Source organism: Macaca nemestrina, chromosome 12 (assembly GCF_043159975.1).
Source record: "Macaca nemestrina isolate mMacNem1 chromosome 12, mMacNem.hap1, whole genome shotgun sequence".
Classification (NCBI taxonomy): domain Eukaryota; kingdom Metazoa; phylum Chordata; class Mammalia; order Primates; family Cercopithecidae; genus Macaca; species Macaca nemestrina.
The window spans coordinates 53,374,700-53,402,242 of record NC_092136.1 but is presented as its reverse complement, the minus strand read 5'-3'; the positions used below and the strand labels follow the sequence as shown (position 1 = coordinate 53,402,242).

General features: G+C 42.8%; 1 protein-coding gene across 1 annotated transcript in view; it reads left to right on the top strand.

Moving 5' to 3' along the window:
- Nucleotides 1-3,705: 3,705 nt before the first annotated feature.
- LOC105486898 (parvin alpha) overlaps nt 3,706-27,543 on the top strand; it is a 168,443-nt gene continuing 144,605 nt past the window's right edge. Inside the window, exon 1 of the mRNA XM_011750004.2 lies at nt 3,706-3,925. Within this exon, the coding sequence (XP_011748306.1) occupies nt 3,790-3,925 (136 nt within the window). The 5' untranslated portion in view covers nt 3,706-3,789. The remainder of the gene's footprint in view (nt 3,926-27,543) is intronic.

The following is a 27,543-nucleotide window of genomic DNA, read 5'->3' as shown; positions in this document are numbered from 1 at the left end:
CAGTGCCAGGCCCTGTAGATGGTGCTTTCCCATAGATTATCTCATTTAATCTTCCAAACAAAAAACAGATCAATTTGCATTCTTAAGGATTCTAAAAGCATTATATCAAATGAGAGTAGATGAACTCTGTAAGTAAACAGGAGCAATGTAGAACAGTGCTTCTCAAACAATCGCTAAAGGACCAATTCATCATAGAGCAATATTTTTGCAAATAAAATAAAAATAAAAATTACTAGAAAAATAGAATGAAAACATATTCAAAATATATGCTCCTGATTTTTATTATTAGATTAAACAGACATAAAGTGTTGTTAAATTGCTATAAAAGTTTCTAAAAACTCTCAATTTCTACATTTGTGTCATTGGCTAATTGTTGGGAACAGGCCCCCCAAAATCTGGCCATAAACAAAATCTCTGCAGCTCTGTGACATGTTCATGATGGCCATAACACCCATGCTGGAAGGTTGTGGGTTTACTAGAATGAGGGCAAGGAACACCTGGCCCACCCAGGGTGGAAAACCTCTTAAAGGCGTTCTTAAACCACAAACAATAGCATGAGTGATCTGTGCCTTAAGGACATGCTTCTGCTGCAGATAACTAGCCCAACCCATCCCTTTATTTGGCCCATCTCTTTGTTTCCCATAAGGGATACTTTTAGTTAATCTAATACCTATAGAAACAATGCTAATGACTGGCTTGCTATTAATAAATATGTGGGTAAATCTTTGTTTGAGGCTCTCAGCTCTGAAGGCTGTGAGACCCCTGATTTCCCACTTCATACCTCTATATTTCTGTGTGTCTCTTTAATTCCTCTAGCACCACTGGGTTAGGGTCTCCCCGACCGAGCTGGTCTTGGCAGCTAATAATGGTATCCAGATCAATACTGGTTTGCAGACTACACTGTGAGTAGCACTGATTTATAATTCACCACCCATTCCCACTGGCCTTTCCAGAAAGATTGATAATGATCTTACCAGTAGAAATGCTTGAATAACAAGATATTGGCATAATAATGAGACCTTGGAAACCATTCCCACCAATGCAGGTTATTGCATACATTAACAGGACTTTATCATTCCCCTGTCTGTCTTCCAAAAATTTCTTGCCCAGGAAGATAAAAGCTATGAATAACTTTCTTGTTCTTTTCAAGAACTTCCCACCAAATCTCATCGAAATGAACATAAACCCCTTACACTTTTTAATAGATAGCATTAAAAAGACTATTTACTCTCCAAGAATCTTGGAAAGCTTTGCCTTAGGTCTACCAGTCCTAATCTATCATATCATGATCCTTAGTCAAACTTAATCAAGCACCATCCCACTGAAAGGCCTGTCTTCATCAAGATTCCAAAACTTTATAAATATCCCTTCCCCTACTCCCAGATGCTACTGAGACTCTGCCAAGGCAGGGCTCTTCTTATCATGGTATACAAAAAATTCAGCTTTGCCTTCTTCCACAGCTTATTTTGCTGATATTTTCTGGGAGCTAGCATTCAACAATCAAGACTTTACCCTTCCTTTTAGCCTTGCTCAGTGGTTTTCAAAGTTTAATGAACATAACAATTACTGAGGAGTATTATATATGTAAAAGCACGCATGGGCAGTTGAAGGAATCTCCATGGGTAATTTTGATTATGCCACATTTAAGACTAAGTCTTGCATACAGAAATTAGCAATTTTTGAAAGAATAAAGAACCACAAACTGTTAGAGCTGAAAGTAGCCCTAAATGGCAAGACATCAGTGTGTGAATCAGCTATTAGTACATCGAAATCACCTGATGGAGTCTGTTTACACACCTATCCCTTGGTTTCACCTGAGATCTACTGAATCAGAATTCTGGAGATGGGGCCTGTGAATGTAACAAACTTCTAGGGGACTGTGATGCACAATCAAGTTTGAGAACCACCATTCTGTACCAACCATTTCATTTTGTAGATGAGGAAATGGAGACTCAGAAAAGGGAGTAAATCTTTCCAAGATCACACAGCTATTGAGCTATGTGTCTCTTAATTCCCTGACAAGAGCTCCAGGTGCTGGAGATACACTTTTGAAGATGTCCTATATCTGATATGCTGAATGAAAATGATTAATGATGTAAGCAAAACACACTTCTATTTTGGGTTCTCACCATCCCTTTAAGATTTATTGTCTGGGAGGAGGAGTTGTAGTAATCCTCCCAGGCTAGCGGGCATCATGACTTTTCTGCTGTTAGGTAAGAGGCACCAACTAAAGTAGAATTTTCCAAAAAAAAAAAAAAAAAAGTAAAATTATGACTCTCAAGCAAAGATAAAATGAACCTATACAGTGTTGAGACTCTATTGACTGTCTTGTTTGTTAAATTTTAGTTCTACTCTGAAACTGTTGCTTGTCAGTTTATTTAGTCTAAGGTAAGGTGGATGGGTTACTAAAAGGCTGAGTAACAGCTCCTGGGAAGAAGCACAGCTGGCCTTGGCAGGAAGTGCAAGTGGGGTCTGGGAAAACATTCCAGGTCCAAGCAGCTACTCCCCACGGTTTCCATTAGGCAGACCAAGTGGCTTTTTGAGCACACTTCTTTGCTCCTTTCTTTTGTTTCCCTACTCGTCAGCAGGCACGTGGTTAGAAACAGCCACCCCAGTCTTGACTGCGAGTGATCATCAGTCACGAGCACAACTTCTGACAACAGTCTCTCCAGCTTAGTGCAGAGTCTTAACTGGGGCTAGCCAATCGGCTGCTCTTCAGTAAAGCAGTAGCGCCCTTTGGATTAGTTGTTCACCCACGTTCAATCAGCCGTAGCCTAGAGGGAAGGGGCCATAAGGAGGAAACACAGTTGCCAAGGCGCTGTGAGTCCGTGTGTGAGAGAGACAGAGGGACAAACAGCCCGAGTGAGAACTTGAGATGGGCAAGCACAACAACACGTGCCTTTTAATCATTTCCAGTATGAGTCCTTCAAACACTGTGCTTTGTGTGACTCCCCTGTTATCTCAAATGAGTCTGGTTGTCACTCTCTTGATTTTATTTAGCAGGATAAATTCTCGGGGAGGTCCTGTAGGAGCTCATGGTTGTGCTTTTCCCATTCATGTTTCCACTACCATGTGTGATCTTCGTTTATATAAGCTGCTAGAAACACGGATGTCTTACAATAAGCAGCCTCGGCTTTACCCTTGTGCACTCCAGGCTTCTGAGTCTCGGAAGGGAGTAGAGAAGAGGAGGTTGACTATCATGGATAGGTTCAGGAGTGATTGGTTCTGCCCACTTTGGTGGGGCCTGGACGCATTTTGGTTCACTCTAGTAATTTCTTCCAGGAGCTGCAGTCTTGTGGGCGCAAGACGTGGGCCTGATAACTCCACAGGCAGTAGTGCTGGGGAAGAGCGAGCTCACCAGCCCCGGCTGGAAGACCTTGGGAGAGTAGCAGGGTTGGGTTGGTTCTCAGATTTGCTTTGCCCCAGGCTGTGTGATGGGTGCAGAGCCTGGGTAAATGAAGCTTTCCAGCTCAAGCGCTCCCAACCTGGGCACACACGGCCTCCTGTACTGCAAGTGGCAGTTTTGGGGCATCCCCCCTGCTTGGGGCAACCCAGGGGCGCAGGGCGCGGCCCCGGGAGCGCAGCTCCTTCCAGGGCAGAGGGCGGTGCGAGGGAGGGAGCGAGGGAGGGAGCGAGGGAAGGGAAAGGCGAGCGTGAGCTGCCTCAAATGCTTGGAATAATTCCGCTTCCGTTTGGAAAGCCGCAGCCTCAGCCCGCCGCCGCCGCCCGCCGCGTCCGCCCAGCGCCAGCTCCGCGTCCCGACCGGCCCGCGGCTGCCTGAGCCGCGCCATGGCCACCTCCCCGCAGAAGTCGCCTTCTGTCCCCAAGTCCCCCACTCCTAAGTCGCCTCCGTCCCGCAAGAAAGATGATTCCTTCTTGGGGAAACTCGGAGGGACCCTGGCCCGGAGGAAGAAAGCCAAGGAGGGTGAGTGCGGCCAGGCAGGCCGGGCGGGCGGTAGGAGCTGGGGGGTGCCATAGGGGCCGAGGGGCCGGGGCGCTGGGGCCGTTCGGGAGCGCGCGGCGATGAGTGCACGCGCTTCCCGGGCACGTCGGGCAGGAGCGACTCGCGCGCCACACTGAGCCTGGGGCTCGCGGGCCATCGAGGCCGCCCCTCCCGCTTGCGGCGTTGCCCTCCTGGGCCGGAGACCAGGCCGACGCCCCCGCCGGGCAGTGGGCAGGCGCCGCTTGGCGGCCGGAGGCGGCGGGACCGTAGCCCAGGCGGGGCCCCAGACCGCAGGCAGCGCGATCCGGTAGGCCCTGCCCCGCCCTCTGCGCCCGAAGGCTGGCATTTCCCAAGTTTCCGCCGCAACTTTCCTGGGCGCCGTCACTCTCACTCGTTGACTTCATTGGTCCTTAAAATCAGGTCGTTTCCTGGACCTGCTGACGTCTTGTGGTAGCAGCGTCGTGGCGTTGGCCTCTTGGGATCTTTTGTCCATCCCGAGGGCCGAGAAGGGCCCTGTTAATGGAGTAGGTGGACATCGAGTGTTTGTTGAATGAATGAGCGAAAAACTGGCAAACCTAGCGTGCCCTCGGTGTAATACACGATAAACCCCTACCAAAGGAGAAAACCTGCGTGAGACACAAACATCGTCGTGGGCCTCCCCCCGCCCCACCAGAGTGAATTGAGGCGACCTTATTCTTTTTTTTTTTTTTTCAGGGTAGTTTGCATGTAGAATATTTTTTGCCCATGGGCAGATTTTGCGTCCTGGTTTTTGGTTTGAAAACTGAGGTGGCAGTTCTCAAGAAGCACTGATGTGTAGATAGAAGATTGGTGTGTAGATAGAAGTTGCTGAGTTAAAATTTTTTGTTTTAAACATTTTTTGAATTGACGCATGATGTACATAGTTTTGGGGCACATGTGATTAATACATTCATATAATTTGTAAAGCTCAAGTTGTTACAGGAAAGGGGTCCCAATCCAGACCCCAAGAGAGGGTTCTTGGATCTCACACAAGAAAGCATTCAGGATGAGTCCACACAGTAAAGTGAAAGCAAGTTTATTAAGAAAGTAGATGAATAAAAGAATGGCTACTCCATAGACAGAGCAGCCTGGGGATGCTGGTTGTCCATTTTTATGGTTATTTCTTGATGGTATGCTAAACAAGGGGTGGATTATTCATGCCTCCTCTTTAGACCATATAGGGTAACGTTGCCATGGCATGTGTAAACTGTCATGGTACTGGTGGGAGTGTATCAATGCAGAAGACCAGTGTCTGCACTGATGGCCATTTTGGTTTTGGGTTTTAGCCGACTTCTTTACTGCAACCTGTTTTATCAGCAAGGTCTTTATGACCTGTGTCTTGTGCCGACATCCTATCTCATCCTGTAAGTTAGAATGCCTTAACCTTCTGGGAGTGCAGTCCAGTGGGTCTCACTCAGCCTTATTTTACCTAGCCCCATTCAAGATGGAGTTGCTCTGGTTCACATGCCTCTGACAAAATCAGTGTACTTGGGATATCCATCACCTTAAATATTTGCCTTTTCTCTATGCTAGACCACTGGAATTCTAGATATTTTGAAATATACAAGAGGTTATTGTAAAATATAGTTACTTTACCAATCTAACACTAGGTCTTCTTCTATCAAATGGTATATTTGTAACCATTAATCAACTTCTCTTGCCCCCTAAAAAATGTTTTTAATAGATTGCCCGTGAATTGGAAATAACCTTTTGAAAGCTGTGATGCTGTGTAAAATGTTTCATGTTTGTAAGTCATCTTAAAGTATAAAAACGTCTTCAGTGTTCAGGATTATCAGACTTGAAGAACTAGACTTCTGTTCTTTAGATTGAAATGAGAAGCAGCAAAAACATGTGAAAGTTTCCCCACATTGGTTATTTTGGTAACCCACTGAGTAGTGTACAGTTGGTGGCAAATCATGAAACCCTGGCTTGGAAAGCTCTTTTCTAGACCATGTTTCTAACTTATTCCTTACAGCATTCCTGACATAGTCTCATCCGGTTTAAGATGGGGCAACTGAGAAATATTGAAGCTCATGCAATAAAAAATATCTGCTACCAGGAGAACCATCTTTACCTACTCTGTAGAAAGGTTTATTTTATATTTAGCCCAAAATGTATCTCTCTGTACCTATTACTGTTGGAGCCAGAGAATGAGTCTGGGGTGGCCTTTTATTGATACCTTGCTGAAGTAGGCTATCCTGCTTTCTTGAGTCTTCTCGCCACTGGGCCCAACATCCTCTATTCCTCACAGACATAATTTTAAGGTCTTTTGCATCCTGTCTCTTTAGTTTCAGTCAGGGTCCCTGCAGGAAAAAGGCCAATTTGTTGAGATTTTGAAAATAGTTTAGTGAAGGGGCTATTGACAGAGCTGTGGGCAGGGTTAAGGGAACTAAGACGGGATGCTGAGGTCCCTAGGGGCTAGCAACAGGGGGAAGCTCTTAATCACTCAGAGGCCTGAGGGACAAGGGAAGCAAATTGGAACCTATTACAAGCTGGGGCTATGGACGAGGGGCTGCTGGACTGGAACTATAGTCATAGAGGGATGCAGCCACTGTCAGAAATGTGCAGACAGAGCAAGAAGAGAGTGGCACAAGAAATGCACATTCTGCATGTTCTCTGTCTTCTTGCCCTTGCATCACCTACTGGGGCTGAACCCAGTGGGAACCCATCAGAGCAAGGGATCTGCAATATATAGGGGCAGCTTCCATAGTGCACAGAGCAGTGCAGAGAATGGATCACAGTGGGGACGGGGGAAATGGAGAATACCTAGCAGATCGACCTGTTACCAGACCTTCTCAAAGTGAGCTCTCCAGAAGTCACCATAGTACAGCTGTAGTGCAGGCCAGCCACCCCAGATTAGGACTGTCACCTCCCTTATTCTAGCACAGACACTATGCTCCTTTAATGCAGCTAAGGTTGCTTCTAACTATTCTGCCAGCCATGTCACACTGTGATCTCTCATTGAGCTTGCTATCAGCTTACTCAAAGACATTTTTATATTTGTTGCTCCTAAATCACAGCCTTCCCTATCTTGGATTTACTCAGTTGGGTTTTTGAAACCAAGTGCAAGATCTTATTTTCATCCCTGTTGTATTTCACTGTAAAGTCCTGATTCGTCATTCAGTCTGTCAGCTAATCCAGGGGCTGTAAATGGGTGAATGGAAGAACATAGAACCTCTTCTGAAGGGTCAGCCACCACCCAGCTCCAGCTGCTTGCTGCGGCTTATGGTATTTCTGCAAGCCCAGGCAAAGAAGGCAGTGGATTGGTCTGAAATGACTGTCCTTAGTGAGTATATGCTGGATCTCAATGATCAGTGCTGAAGTGATGGTTAGTAGGTGTGGGGTGCCATTAACCATCACTTCAGTAATAATAAGGCCAGGTCTTGCTCTGCATCCTGGATAAGCTCACAGCTTTGTGCTCTGTGGAATCTGCCTTCTTCCACTTTCTCTCTGGTGTTCTTGAACCTCCCATTCTTCATTCCTCAAGATCACTGCCATCAGTCTGTCCACAAATTATCTCAGTGCTTTGGTGTAGCGTTCTCATAGGCCCAAGGACTCCCATTCATTCATTTGGTACCTGCTGTGCCCCACTGTAGGACACAACAAATGGAAAGATATGATACTGGTTAGAATACAGTTGACCCTTGAACTATGTGGGGGTTATGGACATTGACCCCCTATATGGTCAAAAATCTGTGTTTAGTTTTTAACTCCCCCCAAACTTAACTAATAGCGTACTGTTGACCAGAAGCCTTACTGATAATAGTCAATCAACACATATTTTGTATTATATACTGTATTCTTACAACAAAGAAACTGGAGAAAAAAAAATGTTATTAAGAAAATCATAAGGAAGGGAAAATACATTTGCAGAACTGTGCTGCATTTATCGATACTGTAAGTTTACGTCGTCTGACTGAAATGGCAGGTAACCACAGCTGCACACCTCAACCTATGGTACGTATCAAGCAATTCAACTTTTCTTATAATGTCATGACTTTTCTCTGATACTTGGGAGTACTTTTAGCATCTTTAGTGGCACTTCGTTAGAGTCCCATGGTGTTATTCAAGATTTATGGTATTTCACTAAACATGATGAAAAATATGCGAGAATCTCAAGAGATCACTTTTAACTGCTGTACGCAATTTACTGGAGAGATGAACTGTTCACGTGGAGATGATTGGTGTCATATGGTGTTTTAAGCAGATACTTGCAACTCTAGAGCTCACCACAATAGCAACAGGAGGTAGCTGTGAAATTATTATAGTGGTACAGTATGTACTACAGTTCATTTTGTGCAGTGAGGATTTAATCTTTACATTTACATTTTTTCTTATCTACAAATGGCATCACACAGTTTTTGTGTGTATGTATACATTCTGACATTTCGATAAGTTCTAACTTTTTATAATAGATTTGTTTACATTTTATGGTAGTAAATGAGAAGACAGACATGTATTGATGTATATTTTACGCATTTGTGACATGAGCAACTTTTTCTTATTTTTTAAAATATTTCTAGGCTACATGGTTCATCTCAAGGTTTTTCTAATTGTCACAGATCTCCAAAAATATTTTCCCATATAGTTGTTGAAAAAATTTGCGTGTAAGTGGACCCTTGCAGTTCAAACCTGTGTTGTTCAAGGATCAACTCTAAGTCAATAATTTCATGTAAAAAAATGTCCTCCTAAGGAAACCTACATCATAGAATGACTATGAGTTTCATAAGAATGCACTCAACTAGTCATCATTCCTGTGTTTTCATAAGAAAAAACAGTGTTAGAGTCCAAGAGAGAACAGGAGTTAAAAGCATGGTCTTTAGGATTAGATACATTTCAATTTGATTTCTGGTTCAATCCCTTATTTATTCTATGACTTAAGACAAGTTACTTAACCCCTGTAAGCCTCTGTGTCTTCATCTATAAAATGAGAATAAGAATTCCTTCTTTACATGGAAGTTGCCAGGTTTAAATGAGATCGACAATGTTGGAAATGCATTGCATGGCACAAGTAATGGTAGCTATTAAAATTGACAACTCAATTTTCATTGGTCTTTGAAATTTGAAATAGTCTTTTTGTTATGGACTGCACTGACTTTTTCAGGTTCTGTAAATAGCCTAGTAGCCCATGACTGTATGGAGCCTGCGGGACACTGTTTTGTCCCTTTAGGAGTTAAGGGATCTTTCTTTGCAAGTGAGATCCTCCGTTTTCCCAAGATGACACATTTCAGCACTTTAAAATATCTGGGCCCATTCTTATGAGTTGTAGCTTAAATGACTTTTGTTTTTCTCTGTTGATCTTTTTCATCATCTTTTGGGTTTTCAATTCCATTTCTGCTGGACATAGTCCTCCTGTGTGGATTCTTTCACTACCCTTTCAGAGTCTACTTGCCAGAGGGCCACTTTTCAACTTTCTTTCTCTGAAACTGTCCTCAAGACGTGCTCTTTCAAGGAACACCAACTTGAATGGTACCTGTCTGCTGAAGGCACCCAAATTAGGCCGGCAGCACTGGTCATTCCTGTCATTTACCCATTCATTTAAGATTTTATCCCCCAGAGTTTTACATTTTGATCAGGACCTGAAGTATCCAATGAAGGCTTTAATTTCATAATTCTTCTAATAATACTGGTTCTGACCACTTGATTCTCATTGGCTGCCCAGTGTTGCTAGAGAAAAATCCACAAACCTTGCAACAAATTTATGGTTTCTAGAGTGAGTAGAACCCTTAGCACTGCAGAGCTTCCCTTTTCTTCTAATCAGTGTGCATTCTCATTTTTCCAAAGTACATCTTTATTGTATAGACACGGTCTTGCTATGTTGCCCTTGTGGGTCTTGAACTCCTGGGCATATCTAGCTTTTTCTTAATTTTTTTTTGATACTTCTAGATCACAAAATTCATCTGTAATTTTTTCAAATTGTTGCAGTTCTCAAAATTTCTAATACATTTATTTTAAAAATTTGCATATAAGTGGACTCTTGAAATTCAAACCCAAGTTGTTGTCCATAGCCCCTAAAACCCTTCCGTGGATCTTCAAATGGAAAATTGAGACCAGCTATGAGCTCCTTCAAGTTCTCTTTCTACCATATCCGGCCAGTCCCATCCATATGTGCAAATGTCTTTTTGTGCTCCCCTCCTGCCCTAGTCCCTTCCAAGAAGGTCCCTTCTCTTCTTGCTCATAAGGCCATTTATTTCAGCTTCCTCCCAGACTTGGCATAGCCAGATATGCTATTTATCATATCCCATCTTTTTTTGCCACTCTGTTGCCCTGACGTTCTGTAAATATGCTTGAGTCTTTCCCATTTGGAGAAAATCTCCTGATAACTGGTTTCCTCTTTAGCTACTCACCAGATGCCTTGAAAGAGTTATCTCTACCTGCTTCTCTTTTCTTATCTCCTAGTCACTTTCTGATCCATTATTCCCATTCTTTCAGCAATTATTTATTGAGTGCCTAACATGTACCATGCACTGTACTAGGCACTAGAAAGGAAAACAAAACAAAAACTCCTGCCTTCCTGGAGCTTACATTCTAATAGGGCAGACAGGCAATAAACAAGATAAATTGGTAATGTATGTTTTTTGTTTGAGTGGTGAGTGCTAGAGAGCAAAATAAAGCAAGAAAAAGAGAAATGGAGGGTTATGGTCTGAGGATGGTTGTCAATATTAAGTAGGATGGCTAGAGAAGGCCTCACTGAGAAGGGTAGATTTGAGTCCCAATCTGAAGGAGGTGATGGAGAGAACCATATGTATATCTTGGAAAAGAACATTACAGGTGGAAGGAATGACAGATGCAAGAATCTTGAGGCAGGTGTGGACATGGTACATTACTGAGGACCAATAAGGAGGTTGATGTGACTGGAGAAGAGAGTGAGCATGATTGTGGAATGGGGGTTGGTCCCAGGCATAACAAGAGAAAGGGGAGAGGCAGGACGTGTAGGGCCCTGGAAGCCATTGTAAAACTTGGGCCTTTACTCAGAGTTATATGGGAAGACTTGGGAAGACTTTGTGCAGAGGAATGGCGTGATCTCAATTCTGTTTTAACTGATGGTGCTAAAACACCATTGCTGAGATGGTGTTAAGTGACTGAAGCAGGCAGAGATGAAGCAAAAGATGAGATAAGGCAAAAGGTTTCTAGAATGAGGCTGGGCATGGTGGCTCACACCTGTAATCCCAACTCTTTGGGAGGCCAAGTGGGCAGATTGCTTGAGCTCAGGAGTTCAAGACCAGCCTGGGCAACATGGTGAAACCCCATCTCTACAAAAAATTAGCCATGGGTGTTGGTGCACACCTGTAGTCCCAGCTACTCAGGAGGCTGACATGGGAAGATCGCTTGATCCCAGGAGTGTGGGACTGCAGTGAGCCATGATTATACCACTGCACTCCAGTATATGTGACAGAGCAAGACCCTGTCTCAATAAATAACAAATAAATAAGTAAAGGCTACTAGAATGACCCAGCTGAGAGATGGCTGTGTTCAGGAACAGAGTGGTAGCAAGGGAAGGAGTGAGTGAGTGTCAAATTCTGGATATATTTTTAAAATACAGCAGATCTTGATGAAAGATTGGATGGCGGGTAAGAGTAGAATTAAGATGACTCCAAAGGTTTTGGTCTGGGCAACTGGAAAGATGAACTGATTTTAACTGAATTGGAGAATCCTGCAGGAGGTCAGCAACTTTTTCTGAAAGGGCCAAATAGTAAATATCTAAGGCTTTATGAGTCCTATTCAACTCTGTCTTTGCTGCCATAGACAATAGGTCAGTGAAAAAGTGTGGCTGGCTATGTTCCCATAAAATTTTAGTTATAGTCACTGAAATTTGAATTTCACATGATTTTCATGTGAAATTACATGAAAGATGCTTCTTTTGTTCCTTCTCAGCTATTGAAGGAAGCATTTACATGTACATGAGAATGTAAAAACCATTCTCAGCACTCGGGCTCTACAAAATAGATGGCAGCCTGCACATGACCCAAGGGCAGTAGTTTGCTGCCCCATCCTCCATTTTATTCCTCATGTCTAATCATCTTTTATGAAATCCTGCTGAGTCTACCATCTAAATATCACTGCTTTAATTCAGCCTTCACAAGTGCTCTGGATTGTTTGTTCATTTTCAAAATATTTACTCTATTTTCCACCTGAAATACTGTGTTATCCACCTAGCTAGACTTCCTGTCATGGGTCTATTTTTGTTCAACCCATTCTTCATCCTTTTGCCACTACATTGTTTTTTAAAGCATAAAGATAACTTCTCTCCAGGACAAACTTCTTAGCATGCTGTCCAAAGCCTTCACAGCTACCCCTTCCTTTACCTTTTTGCCGTCTCCTCTATTTCCCTTCCGATAAATCTCCATTTTTACCATGGGAAACCACTCTTTATCCCCCAAACACATCATGTTCTTTCATATGTTTATGCTTTTACATGCTGTTCCATATTCTGGAAAGACCTTTTTCCTTTCCTATACAACCAACTTCTATTCATTCATAAAGACCCAACTCAGAAGTCCCCTTTTGCATGAAACCTTCCCCAGTGCCCCCAGGAAGAGTGAGAGGCTTCCTCCTCTGTGGTCCCACAGTGCCTTGTCTATACTCTGTGGTAGCACTGGTCATGTTGCATTGCAGCCACTTGTCACACACTATGGTGAGAGCCCTCCTGCTTACCATAATATCATCAAACACATAGTTATTAGAATTTCTGTGGAATGAATCTCCCCATATTTACCTTTATGAAAATAGCCCACCATTAGCTGGCCATGTAATCTTAGACAGGTCTCTTCCCCTTTTGGTGTTATTTGCCCATTTCTAACATTAGAAGATTAGGCTAAATAACCTCTTAGGCCCTTGCTGCACTGGTATTCTATGATTTCTGAGCTGTTATTTCACCCGGCTTCTCTCACATTCAGTTTTATTGTCTGTGTAGGGTGGTCTGGGAATTACATAATCACAAAGACCTCTTTCTTTCCTCTACTAATGAAGGCACCTCTGTGTCGGGAGGAGGAGATGGATACCAGGATAAGTGGGCCCTGGCCCAAGGACACCTCCATATTAGGAATCAGCCTTCTTGTCTCATGGAATATCTCTATTTGGTTAACAAGCACAGTTCATAATTATGTTCCAGCCATTAGTCCAGGAGAAGAGATGAAATCCTCATATAAACATTTGTAAGCATCTAAAATCTCCACTCACTGTCATGGTACAAAGAACAACATTTGAGGTAAGCCCTACAATCATTTCAAAAATAAAATACTTTTAAAAAGTAGATGTAAACACATTCTGTTAGGTTTTCAATAGGTTGTGCAGCCTGAAATCAGTAGGAAATTCAATGAGGGCTTTGCCCAAGGACCAGAGCACTAGCACAAGGAGACCTCCTCCTGCATAGGCCCTGGGCAGTGTCCTTTCTTCTTTTTTTTTTTCTGCAGATGCCATGGGGGGAGCCATTGTGGTATCTTTGGTGCCTAGCATACTAACCAATGCTCCCTAAAATGCTTCTTAACTAACTGTCTGAATCATCGCTGGGCATCTTATTCCCGTTGAGGGAGTCCCCAGGTTACCCCAAACTCTGCTCTAACCTTGGATGACTCTTCTGGTCCCCAGATTCCATCCAGGTCACTATTTTTTAGTGTGTGTGTGTGTGTGTGTGTGTGTGTGTGTGTGTGTAGCTTATGAAAATGCCTCATCCCTGCCCCCAGGAATCTCTTTTCCTTTTGTGGGAAGACATTGTTGGTTAATCCTGTTATTTGACAAAGGCCTGTGAGACCAGAGGGTCCTAGAGTCCATGGGCACTGATTCTGCAGTGGCAGCAGTGAGCCTGGAGGAGGTGCGTCGGGGTAGGGGAGGGGGGTGACCAGATGGAACATGAAGGCCAGTTGACTTCTTTGTTTTCATCCAGAAAAGCTTGCTTTTCAGAAATGGCTTAGTACATATTCATATGAAGGAGGACTATGGTAAAAGAGCCCAATAGCAAGATTTAGGAGAGATAAGTGATGTACAGACCAAAACTCCATAGGAGAGATTAAGAGTTCCCTTAATTCCCCAAAGTCTGTCTCATTCTCCCTCCCACACCTATTCCATTCCCTCTTGCCCATCTCAGCTTCATTTCCTCACTAAAGTACAGAATGAAGGCAACTGAAAATCAGCCAGACACAGAGCCACTATCATTCCTCCTCAGCAAGAGTCTCCTCACTTCAGCCCTCCCCCAAAAGACAGAACTTACCAAGAGGAGAAGATGGCTGGAGGGCACACCTTTGGTGAACTTTGCCTAGCCTCAGTTAATTGCAGCTGCTTAATTTTTGTTCAGGCTTGGGACAAATGTTAGCTTGGTGTGTGGATCGCCATAGGACTTACCTAAAATCTGGTTCTACTAGCATTTACTAAGTGATAATGTAGCAGGACCAGCTGCAGACAAAACTCCTCAGACACTGAGTTAAAGAAGGAAGGGGTTTATTTGGCCAGGAGCATCAGCAAGACTCCTGTCTCAAGAGCTGAGCTCCCTCGAGTGAGCAATTCCTGTCCTTTTAAGGGCTCACAACTCTAAGGGGGTGCACGTGAGAGGGTTGTGATCGATTGAGCAAGCAGAGGGTACATGACTGGGGGCTGCATGCACCAGTAATTAGATCCGAACAAAATAGGATAGGGATTTTCACAGCGCTTTTCTATACAATGTCTGTAATCTATAGATAACAAAACCAATTAGGTCAGGGGTCGATCTTTAACTGCCAGGCCCAGGGTGTGGCACCGAGCTGTCTGCCTATGGATTTCATTTCTGCCTTTTAGATTTTACTTTTTCTTTCTTTGGAGGCAGAAATTGGGCATAAGACAATATGAGGGGTGGTCTCCTCCCTTATCCCCCTCCTTTGAGACTCTCACTCAATAGTGGGAGTTCTCACTTTCATTTTTACTACCTATGTCTTCTTGCAAGACAGATTGATAGTGATTCATATTGTACACTTGTGCTGAAGCATTTTGGTGAACTAAGGTAGTGATGAAGCTTTTTATCATTTGAAGAAGTACAGGTAGCAAACAAGGGAGCAGTAAGTAGGTTCCTATTACTATTACAACTCTTAATATAAGAGTTTTAAATCTTCCTAGCACTGGGAACCATTTTCTAAACATGGCCTTAGGATCAAATCCATGCCACACTTGCATGGGCACATGTGCCAGTTTTGTCATATCTCTAACTATGTCTTCAACTACTTGCCCTTGATTATCTGTGTGTAGGCAGCAATTAGTAAAGTTAAATTTCATATAGACCTCTCCTTCAGCTGCTAGCAAGTAGTCAAAAGCTCATCTATTTTGATAGATAGCATTTCTCATCTGAGCTTCTTGCCGGGCCAGAATAGTCAAGGCTCTTCCGGTTTTATTAGTGATTATTTTTAAGACAGCTTGTAACCGTATGATTTGGTTGATCATGTAAATGGGGGTATGGTATCCTCACGAGCCATCTTGTGCCTAAGTAGCAGGCTTATAATATTGTATGATTCTCTTAGAGGGCCATTTATCATTTTCTTCAATTTCCTATAGCTGTACTTGTCTTTTTACAGGAAGCATAGACAGGGAAGCCTAGGAGTTCACCTGTTTTTATGGGCAGTAGGAAGAAAGATGGTTTAATAGTGCCAGTAACACAACTACCTGCCTACTGGTCAGGTAATTTGGCGTAACTCTATGCCCACATATCCAGTATAATCCAGTGGGGGCTGTCCAGTCCCAGTGGGACTCTGGGTGGGTCCACACGGTTTGCAACTTTGGGAATTTACTAAATTGATTTCTCTCTGTGTGATTTGAACTTCACCAAGTGACTGTTTTTGTGGTACTGTTATACAGTTTCTGTCTCAGACAACTAAGTCATCCTATGGGGTGAGTGAATTCTTTTCCTTCTCTAGCTATGGAATATTGTCCAATAATTGAGGCTTTTAGGACCCAGAAATTATCAAGGTGATTCTTTTGAGCCAGGAATTCATCAGGAACTGAGTCTGTAGGTACTAATTCTCGGGCTTCCTATGGCCATTGATCTCCTATTACAGTTCCTCCACATACATGACATGAAGTGACATTGAGAGACTGTGCTACATGCTCGGCTAATTGCAAAAACAAACAAACAAAATTCTTGTTTTTCCTGGAATTTCTGGTACTGGCACATTTAATTCATCATAGAAAGTTTGAAATACTGGCTCAGGAGAGCGTTTGTAAACTTCTCCTCAAACCAAGATATTTATTCGAGGATCCAGTCCGGCCCTGTCGATTCCTAAGGTCACACGCTCCTCTTTTTTTCAGCGAGGATCAAGGGGATTGGTTATTACTAGCTCTAAGGGGTTACATTGTCCCTTAGTACAGGAAGGGCCATTTTTTCATTTCTGAAGGTGGGCTGGATCCTTTTCATTTCTTTTTTTAATTTAAGTGGCCTAAATGACACAAGACTAGTATTTACATTTATTTCCACACAGTCCTAATTTATGACAGATGTACTTATTTTCTGCCATATAGCCTCTTTTTTAATTAAGAGAACCATACCTTATTCCTAACTTGTTACTATTAATGACAGCACAGGCATCAAATTTTAAGGTGACTTGTTTGGGCACCTCTTTTTCTTCTGTTTTGGCTAACACTTTACTCATATCATTTATGAGCCTTCACTAGTCCCCAGTCCTTAATCTTATTTTAAAAACTGTGGTCATGGGAGGCTCAGATGGGGCATAACACACATCGGGTTGGTCATTTCCTGGGCTACATACCTTGTATAGAATAACATTATCCAAACAAGTTCTTTTTAGAGTTCCAGTACATTTACAATAACTATAAAATAATAGGACCATAGCAACCTTTTGTCCTACCTCAGTGACTTGATGTATACACTGGGAGCAGTCCTCAGTCTGAGGAAGGTCAGTTGAAGTCCTTACTGTAAAAGTCTAAATTTTAAGGAACATGAATCCTGCGATGAGTTTTCTCATGCTTTGGCCGTGCGTAGACCAGTCAGCTTCCGGATGTGACTGGAGCAGGGCTTGTCATCTTCTTCAGAGTCACTTTGCAGCGATTGGCTCCCGTCCACATACCACTCACAGTCTACTGATGTTTAAGGATGGTCGCGGAGGTTGGGCCTGCTAGAGTAAACTGAATCCAACACCTCTCCACAGTTATGTTCAACTGGGCTCTCTGATACCGGGAGCAAGGTGGTGGGGTTTAGGGTGTTGCAAACTTCAGTGGTTATGTGGGGATTTTCACCTAGCAAGCTTTGGTACTTGGTTAATCTAGCATTTGTTAACTAATGATGTCCTTTGGTAGTCATTAAAGTTACCACAGCATGGGGGGGCCTTTATATTCAGGTTTTGCCTAAGGGTTAGTTTGTCTGCTGCTTGTGCTAACAGGACTGTTGCTGCTAGGGCACTTAGACCTGGAGGCCAGCTTTTGGAAATCCTGTCTATTTGTTTTGAGAGATAGGCCACTGGCCTTGGCCAGGGCCCCACAGTCTGGGTTAAAACTCAAACTGTCATTTTTTCACTTTTTGACACATAGAGTATAAAGAGTTTTGTCAGGTCGGGTAGCCTCAGGGCTGGGGCCGACATGAGTTTTTCTTTTAACTATAAGCTCGTTGCTGTTGGTTGTAATAGATGTAGTTTATCTAATCTACATTTTTATTAACTGTCACCCACCAAAATATTGACTTAAATCCTGCAGCTATTTGATTTCAAGCTTTAAATTGATCTGGTATTCCTCGTGGGATTCCAATTGTGTCTAAATAAACATGAGAGTCGAAAGACCTATAAGGGGCTTCTCTCGCTTTACAATGTCTTATTTTTTTTTCTTCTGGTTGGTGAAATGCCAGGGTGAAAGGGATAGCCAATTGGGCTGTAAAGCACAAGTGCCACTCCAGTTATTCAGCAGAGTGCCTAGTAAAGGTCCACCACAATACCACCATACATCTGCTTGGGGATGAACAAAGGCTAACTGATTGATAAGCTCTTGAAAATTCTTAAGCTCACTGCATCCTTTCAGGTCTCCAAGGAACGCTAAGTTTCCTCCCTGTCGTGAGAGACACATAGTGAACTTAGTGTTGGGAGACGGAGGCTGGATGGCCTTTGGGGGCTGACCCGCAGGGTGCTGGACTTTGGGATATAGCAGAGAGAGAGCTTGGCATGACTTATTACTCCAGGCTGTAGAATCCTGGAAAAGAGCTACCATGCAGCCTACGCCTTGTCGACTAGAGGACCACCTTAGTGGAAAGGGGACAATCTGGGCCTCTGGCCTGCCATGAGCACAAGCATAACAATTGTTTTTGTTTAACGTGCAGATGGAATATTTGATCCATTTTAACCAGGCATTTGCATGTTGGTATCCTGTCTTAATTACTAAAATTTGTTTGAAGTCTTTAGCTTCTGTGATCCTCTAGTAAAATGAATGTATGGTTTTAGGAAATTACAAAAACCATTTGGGGCAGTCCATCCTTGCTCTGTAGTGATCCACAGAACGTTGGACTAACTATGGCATGAAAGCTCTACATCGGGGGGCAAGACTCCTGGTTGGCACTGGGGTCTTTATCAAAATCTCCCTGGATTACATGGTTTTAGTTTACTAATGCCCAGTCTGAGGAGAGTCAGGAGGGACAGAAGTACTTTTCTGAAGTAGAGAGCTGTCTTTGACTTGGCAAGTCCTCACCGTGTATAGCAAGGCAAGCATTAAATGCAATAGTTTGAGGCGAAATTGACTTGGTTACGTTAATAACTAGATGGTCAGCAATAGACTAGGAAAGAAGAAAGAGTAATAGCATAGATGAAAAGAGTTAAATTTTTCTTAGCTTTAGTTTGGTAGGGTTTTCCCCTGGGACTATGGCCTACAACTCTGGAGGGGGTGGCATTTTCTTGACTCGGGTGTGATGAGTCCATCTTTTTTTTTTTTTTTTTTTTTTTTTTTGCTGTATGCACAGCGGTCTTGGTGGTTAGCAGCACAAGGTAGAGTCCTTCCTAGGCTGGCTTGAGTTTTTCTTCTTTCCATCTTTTGATGAGAATGTGATCTTCAGGCTGGTGCTGGTTTACCAGAAATTCTAGGGGTAGTACATGTGCTAAAAGACTTCTAGTTTTTGAGAGAAAGGAAGGTGGAAGATAAACCAAGTATATAATTTCTAAGAAATTTACCTTTTGTTTTAAATGTGGGGACCTTGGCTGTGGACTTTATAGTCCTTGGTGCCTTTTTACTGAGAGATTTCCTTTAGCACCTATTTTTATTAGTTTTTAAACCAAAGAAAGCCAAATACTATTTTACATTTAACAATGCTTCTCGTATGATTTTTATACCAGATAAGCTAAATTTTATTTTTATATTGGTGTGTTATTAATGTTAAACCTAATTTTAATAAAACCTTGTAGACATATTTATCTGATTTTTAATGTTTGACCATAAGGTAAGATTTTATAGACTCTTTTTAACCTTTTATAATTTTTGCTAAAGAGAAGGTTGGTGCTTTAAGAAAAACCTGTTATGCTTTTACTTTAATGTCCAGTTCACAGAAAAACTGGATGATACTTCTTTAACTTTAGCTAATATGTTTATGCACAGAATTTTCTTTAAAATTAACATTTAAAAACTTGCTTAAACCTTCAAAAGAATAATTTTTTTTAAACTTTTTAATGTAGGTAAAAATGTACATTCTTATGCCTCCTTATAATCCTTTTACCAAAGGTATATTTTACTTTTCTTATACATCTTGCATATAAACTGTTTTATTTTTCAATAGTTTTACATTTAGGAGGCCTAGCTACTTTTAAATTATACAGCATTTTTTGCATAAATTTTTTAACACACTTTTTTAATAACTTTTTTTTTCTTTCACGACTTTTACAGGCAATTTTTCGACATGCCTTAACTTTCTGGCTTATTGCAAACATTTCTTTCTTTAAACAACCAGTTAATTTATTTCAGGACAAGAATTTACCATATAACACTCCTTTTATATAAATTCCACCCCCCCCCCTTTTTTTCCTTTTTTTTCCTAAAGATGATAACCATTCTTTTCCAAAGTGAACGTTTTTTCATATCTGTGGACTAGACTGTCTAAGGCCACAATAATAGAAGTTACTATAATACATGCTACACTGTTAACTTTTAGCAAACTTTACTTTTGTTGAAAACCTTGTAAGTTTGGGATTTTAATTATCCTTTGCTATTAATAAGACCTTGTTTTGTCCAAATTAGAATTGGTATAGATGGCTTTTTTTTTTTTCCCCCCAATTACCCGGGAGGAACCATCGATCATCCTGTCCTGAAGGGAGTTCCTCCTAGGTCTGGTCAGACCTTCGTATGATAATTAAGATTTAGATCCCCGTTAGGAAACCTGCTGGGTTAAGGGCATTTTCAGTGGTTAATGTTAAATCATCTTTCTTTCTTTCTTTCTTTCTGTCTTTGACTTTGTCTCTCTCTGACTTTCCTTTTGCCTCTGTCTCTTTTTCTCTCTCTGCTTCTCTCTTTTTCTCTTTCTCCTTGACTCCTTGTTTGTCTGTCTCTTCCTCTCTCTTTTTGCCTCTTTTCTTCTCTATCTCTTTCCTTTCTCTCTCTCTGCTGGTCTTTCCTTGCCTCTGCCAGCTGCTTATGCTGCTGTTCTCTCAACCACTGTGTGTTAGGGGCAGGGAGTCTAAAACCACCTGTAACCAAGTGTCTATGTACGGGAGCTGGTCTGAGTGCCCTGGCTTACAGGTTACCTTGTGTCATACCTTTGAAACAGGGGACCTGTCCAGGCTTCCTTCTAATGGCCAACGTACCTCTGATGCTGGCCAGTCTATCTTACACAAAGTTTTAAGTTTTCCTGGTGTCATAGTACTCCATAGTCTCCTTTAAATCCTTTTTTTTTGAAATTTTTCAACATAGTTCCTAGTGGGGTGGGCTTACTTTGTGCCTCACCCATGTTTCCTCGAGACAAAACACTACGCTCACTACAAAACAAAGAATGGGTAAAAAGGACACACACACACTTTTGTAGTTTATACCAAACCAAAATCAAAACCAAAATCGGAGTATCCAGAAATCTAAGCCAGGTCAAAACTAAAACCAAAGTATCAAGCAATCCAAGTCACGTCAAAGACAAAAACCAAAGTGCTGGTACAGGCACACCGTGGGTGATCAGGCCACGCTTCCACTCAAATGGAGTAGGCAAGCTCCCAAGACCGGTCCTGTCAGGCATTTCAAACCAAGTCAAAACCAAAACCAAAGTGCCAATAAAGGCACACCGTGGATGATCAGGCCACGCTTCCACTCAAATGGAGTGGACAAGTTTCAAAGACTAGTCTTAAAGTTTTAGATGTCCAGATTCCAAGTGCCCATTCCTTCCCGGTGTTCAGCTACTGCATTGATCCTCCACAGGAGCCTGCCACACACTGCTTGGGTGAGGCATCCCACTGGGACAAATGCCTACCTGGGAGCGCTCTCAGGAACCATGTCGCTTGGGCTGGTCGGAGTCTCCTGCAGGGATGTTCCACAGGGCAGGCTTAAGCCACCTAAGGAGCTGCCTCGACCATCTGCCAATCACCTTGCTTCCTGGTCAGGGAACCAAGAAAGGTAGCAGGACGAGCCACAGACAAAACTCCTCAGACACTGAGTTAAAGAAGGAAGGGGTTTATTCGGCCAGGGGCATTGGCAAGACTGCTGTCTCCAGAGCCGAGCTCCTCGAATGAGCAGTTCCTGTCCCTTTTAAGGGCTCACAACTCTAAGGGGGTGCACGTGAGAGGGTCGTGATTGATTGAGCAAGCATGGGGTACATGACTGGGGGCTACATGCACTGGTAATTGCATCGGAACAAAACAGGACAGTGCATTTCTATACAATGTCTGTAATCTATAGATAACATAACGAATTAGGTCAGGGGTTGATCTTTAATTACCAGGCCCAGGGTGCAGCACCGGGCTGTCTGCTTGTGGATTTCATTTCTGCCTTTTAGTTTTTACTTTTTCTTTCTTTGGAAGCAGAAATCAGGCATAAGATGATATGAGGTGTGGTGTCCTCAATAATTCTGTTTGCTTGGAACAGGCCAGCCTGCCAAAGCCTTAGTAAACCGACTTGTGACCAGTGTCACTGTCTTTGCTTCGAACCAGCTTTAGGGCAATGAGAGGCCATGAATGGAAAAGGCAGTGAACTTTTATCAGCTTGAACAGAAACATTCTTAATGACTGCACACTCTTGGGGGAAAGAAGAATGAATCAAATCATTTACCATCTGATTTTTTTAATAAAAGTTTTTCCTTCCCCATTATAAAATTAGCCCATGCTTATGGGATTTATGGAAAAATAGATAAAACCATTGTGCAAAGTTCCAGCTCTCAAAGGCAACAGCTATTAGCGTTTTGCTTCATTTCTTTCTATTCTTTATTATAATTTTTTTCTTTTTTAGTATTGTGAGTGTACTATGTATGTTGTAAAGATAAGTTTTTTATCTTTGTTCTTCATTTATTATGATGTAAATATTTTTGTGTTATAAATCTTATTAAACACAATTTTATAGGCACATAATAGTCCATTGAGTGATTTTCTTGTTTACTTTGGTCTTCATTTTTTTTTCTTCTGTAAATAATGCAACCTAAAGCTTTTTTTTAAAAAAATTAAGAGTACTTTCCTTTGGATAAAGTCCTAAAAGTGCAATTACAGGGCCAGAGTGTGATAATTAGCTTGTTTATCATCAGTAGGTTAGAACTGATAGCCAAGAAGAAATGATTGCTGTTAAGTCTGAGTGATCCCTCTGATAGGTTGCTTGGAAGTTAAAATCAACATTGTGAGGCTGAAAATTTCTATTTGCTTTGGGCTGGAAGGGCCAGGTTACCTAAGAGGTAGGATGGGAGGGTTATGCGTCAGGGAGAGGAGATTTCCAGCCTGGCCACTAACGTGCTCAGAGGCAGGCCTTTGTTTGAGAACGTTCTCTATGGCCATCTTTCCATCCATATATGGCCCTGTGTATCACCCGTGTCTACTCCCTTCGGACAGAGCCCAGGGTGTGGCTGCCTTGGGAATTGCCATCCTTGAAGCTGCCTGGGAAGCACCGCCACCATCCCCTCTTCCCCTCTGAGCCCTAGCCACTCCTGTGCGAGACCCAGTGGAGGTCTGGTCAAGAAATCTCTTTCTCTTGCACACTTTTCTCCCCACCTCCCAGCTTCTGAGTTCTTGGACTTACCCGGAACTTGGCAATTACAGACACATGGGAGATAATTGCAAGACAGTGGGCTGAGTGCTGCAGTAGACGCATTTAAGTGGAACCCTTAGGAGACATGGTGATTTCAAGCTGGGTCTTGAAGCCAGCAAAGGGATCCCCTCCCACCCATTTCCCCTCCAGGGCAACAAGAGAAGGGATGGGCTTTGGGAACCTGAGTTTCAGCTCTGTTTTGACAGAGTGGGTTGGGCTGATGCCTCAGGGGCTCAGTTTCCTCTACCTGCATTAGAAGTCAGTAGGCAGGTATCTCCTTGCATCTCTGAAGAATGGATCTGAGCCAGTTGGAGCATGTCATTATCACACCTGACACCTCAGGGAGTGTTTCTGGGGAATCACTGGAGGAGGTGGATGCTCTCCCTGGGAGGGATGTGTCAGGGCATTTATTTCATCATTGAATCATACTCCTTTCCATTCACTCATTCCCTCATCTCTTTTAAAATCCAGAGGCAATGCACCTCTTCTACTCTGAAAAGCAGCCTGGCTCTGAGGAGCCGTGAATGAGGCTCTTCATGAAAATGCAGCCCATCTCCGGGGGATGATGATGAACTACCAAGGGGCACGGTTGGGGGCCTGTTTCTGCTCCTTTGGTGACACGAACCCAGGTGGAGCAGACTATGTGCTCGTTTCTTTCCAGGATACATTCATAGGCAGAATCCTTAGTCTGCCAATTGCAGTATTACATTGACTTTTCAATTCACAATGATTATTCTGAAAGCAGTTTTTGTCTTGGCCAGCATGGTTTTGGCTGTGAGATGTGTTGGGAGCTCCTGGTGGGGATGGGGAAGGAGAGAGGAATTCAGGGAGGGGTCTGTAGTTCTAATCACCATGTTTAGGAAGCAGGGCACACCAGGTCTGTTGAAGTGGACAGTGAGATGGCAGGGTGCAGAGATTCTGCGCAGAGAATTCTTGGCATCTCTCGAGTGCCTGAGTCCTGAATCAAGGAGACTCCTCAGAGTCCAGGGTGAGGTCTCAGATTCAGAGACATGGGGACAGAAGCTGGCAGAATGTAGCAGGCAGGTTACGACCCTAGCTGAGTAGGTAAGGGGCAGAGGCTGCTGTAGTCTCTATGTGGAATCAGAACTCCTGGCCCTACAAAGTAGAGGTCAGTGGGGAGGCTCACAAAGGGACCCTGGTTCTTGCCTCCCTCACCCCATTCTCCTACACTTGAGACTTGAAAATAAACTTTCCTCTCTGTTGGGAGGGGTTTTCCTATTTACTATGAGGCTGAGCTCTCCCTGGCTCCCAGCCCTGGTGAGGCAGACCTGCAGATGACAGGTAATTAATAATGACAGCTGGGAGAAGTTGGGGCAGCAGGAACCAACAGTTTTGATGCTGTTTGCAAAACACAGGAGGAGGGTAACAGAATTCCATTTTAAAGCAGCTCTCAGGATATAAGCAAGTCCTGAAATAGTCCCACGTAAGGAGTAGCAGCTGCCTCTTGGCTGAGTGTTGCAAGGCCTCTCTTGGTGGGCTCAGCCGCTCCTTCAGCACATGCCCAAGTTCCCAGAGAACAGAATGATCCCTTCACCTGCATTTCCTCCATGGCCATTATTACAGTAAATTGCAAGGCTCTCATGATGACTATAGAGAGGCAGATTGATTTGTTCCTTCTGATTGTCACTGTGCTGAACGTGGCTGGGGTGATGGGCACCCAGATTTCACACCTTATAATGGCCCTGCCAGGGTGGATGTTAGCACAATTGGGACCTGACGCTTCAATAAATCTGAGACATTCTGCTGTGGAGATCAAAGTTCGGAATTGCTTAAATTGGTGTTGGAGCAGGTGGGAAACAGGAGTCCAGGACCATGAATTGGCTAGATGGCAATTGTCGTTCAGTTTGTGAGATACTAATGTCGCCTCTTCAGATGATATGACATCGATTTAAGTAATTTGGGCTTCCAGCTACCTAGCCCTTTCAGTATTACTGGTTCTGGGAAGTGTGATTCATGGTTTAGCTTATGCTCTTGTGTGAAAAAGAAAAACAGCACCCCTGCTTGTATCTCTGGGGTTGGAAGGTTGTGTTTGTGCAGGGTTGGTATCAATGGGTTATCAGTTTTCACGTGAATGTGGATGACAGTTTCATCTCCTACCTGCATATGCTGCTAACTCCCCAAGCTACACTTCCAGCCGTGACCTCTCATCTTCACTTCAGACTCATTAGCATGTGTGTGTCATGTCATTGTCACTTGCACACAGAAATGGACCTGGATTTTAACACAGAGCACGGAATTCCCAAAGACTTCTTATGAGCTGGGAACGTGCCCTGCCTTCTGATGGAAGCTCAAGTCCAGAGGAGAGGTGGTCTGATCCATTTGGAGGAGTGGGAACTTTTTTTAATATAGCTGCTTTATTGAGATACAATTCACCCATTTAAATGACATAATTCAGTGGTCTTTAGTGTATTCATAGTTGTGCAATCATTGCCACAATCAATTTTAGAGCATTTTCATCATCCCAAAAAGCAACCCTGTACCCATTAGCAGTCACTCCTCCTCCCCTCCCCATTTCCTAACCCCAAGTCATCACTACTCTACTTTCTGTTTCTCTGGATTTGCCTACTCTGGACATTCCATGTAAATGGAATAATATATATTGTTATAATAATGGAATAACATATAATATATAATATATAATAATGGAATAATGTTATTATAATGGAATAATGGAATAATACATGGAATGGAATAATATATGGTGTTTTGTGACTGGCCTTTTACACTTAGCATAATATTTTCAAGGTTTCATCTATGTTGTATCATGTATCTGTACTTCATTCCTTTTATGTTAAATTTCCTGAGGCAGAGTCTTGCTCTGTCACTCAGGCTGGAGTGCAGTGATACGATCTCAGTTCACTGCAACCTCTGCCTCTTGGGTTCAAGCAATTCTCTTGCTTCAGCCTCCCAAGTGGCTGGGATTACAGGCACCTGCCACCAGGCCCAGCTAATTTTTGTATTTTTAGTAGAGACGGGGTTTCACCATGTTGGCGAGGCTCATCTCGATCTCTTGACCTCAAGTGATCTGCCTGCCTCGACTTCCCAAAGTGCTGGAATTACAGGCGTGAGCCACCGCACCTGGCCATTTCATTCCTTTTTATGACTAAAAAATATTATTTGAATATGCCACATTTTGTTTATCAGTTGATGGACACTTGGATAGTCATACTTTTTGGCAATTGTGAATAATGTGACTATGAATTTTCATGTACAAGTTTTGGTGTGGACACATATTTTTCTTTGTCTTAGGTATATACCTAGGAGTATACACTGAAGTGTATTTTAAAATTTTACAGAGTTCAGTGCACATGTCCTCAGTCCTGAGCCTTATGAGATGTCTGGCTGTTAACCCCAAAAGGTGCACACTGGATCTCCTTCTCCCATTTTTTAACCCTGACTGGGACACCAGAGACATGCTGCATCTTGTATTAGGTGTGTTTCATCTTGCAGAATGGTTGTGCTCCTGAACTATTTCCTGTGAAGAAAATTGTTACAATCCCATTACATCACTGGCTTTTATTGTTAAGTTGGAAATTGTTGGCTGGAAACAATTTTAACCCCAAATTGTAAAAAAAAGAAAAAAAATACCAGAAAAGTAGCAAAGATTTACACGTAAGTGAAACGTAGACATTCTTGATGATGTACCATTATTTTTCAAATAATACTAGTATTAATAACAATAATAATGTAAGTACATCAGGGACAAGCACTTATAAAGTGCGATTATGGGCCAGGTAATGTGGTAGCTTTACATCTGTTGACATATTTGGTCTTCCTAACAACTCACAAAATAGGTATTAGTATTATTAGCATTTTAGCCCCTTTACAGATGAGGAAACTGAGGCACAGAGAGGCCAGGTAACTTGCCCAAAGTCAAGACTAGTGTACTAGTTAAGATAACATTAGCTGCTATAACAGATAAGCCCCAAGTTCTTGGAAGCTTAACATAATAAGCTTATTTCTTGCTTACAGCAGAACCTGGTGGCATTGTTTTTGATTGAGTTGTCTTCCACATGGTCATTGAGAGATCCAGGCACCTTTCATCTAATGGCTCTACCTTCCTGAAGGTTTTTCAAATCCTTATCACTCAGCTGGTGGGTGAGAAAGAAAGCAGGGACTCAGTGGGAGGTCTTGGGGGACCTGCCTGAATGTGGTATATGTCACATCTGCCACTTCCCACTGGCCAGAACTTAGCTATGTGGCCACACCTAAGTGCAAGAGAAATATAATTTTGTTCTTGGCCCTGGGGGAAAGGAAATGGGTTTGGGCAAACACATGTTTCATTTTGGCACTGGTAGCAAGTGGAAGACATGAATTTGAACCCAGACAGTCTGGCTCCAGAAGCTCGCTCTTGAGTGGCACACTCCTCTACCTTCCTCTGAATAGTAGCTCAGAGGTCTGGGGAAATGTGTGGTTGTACA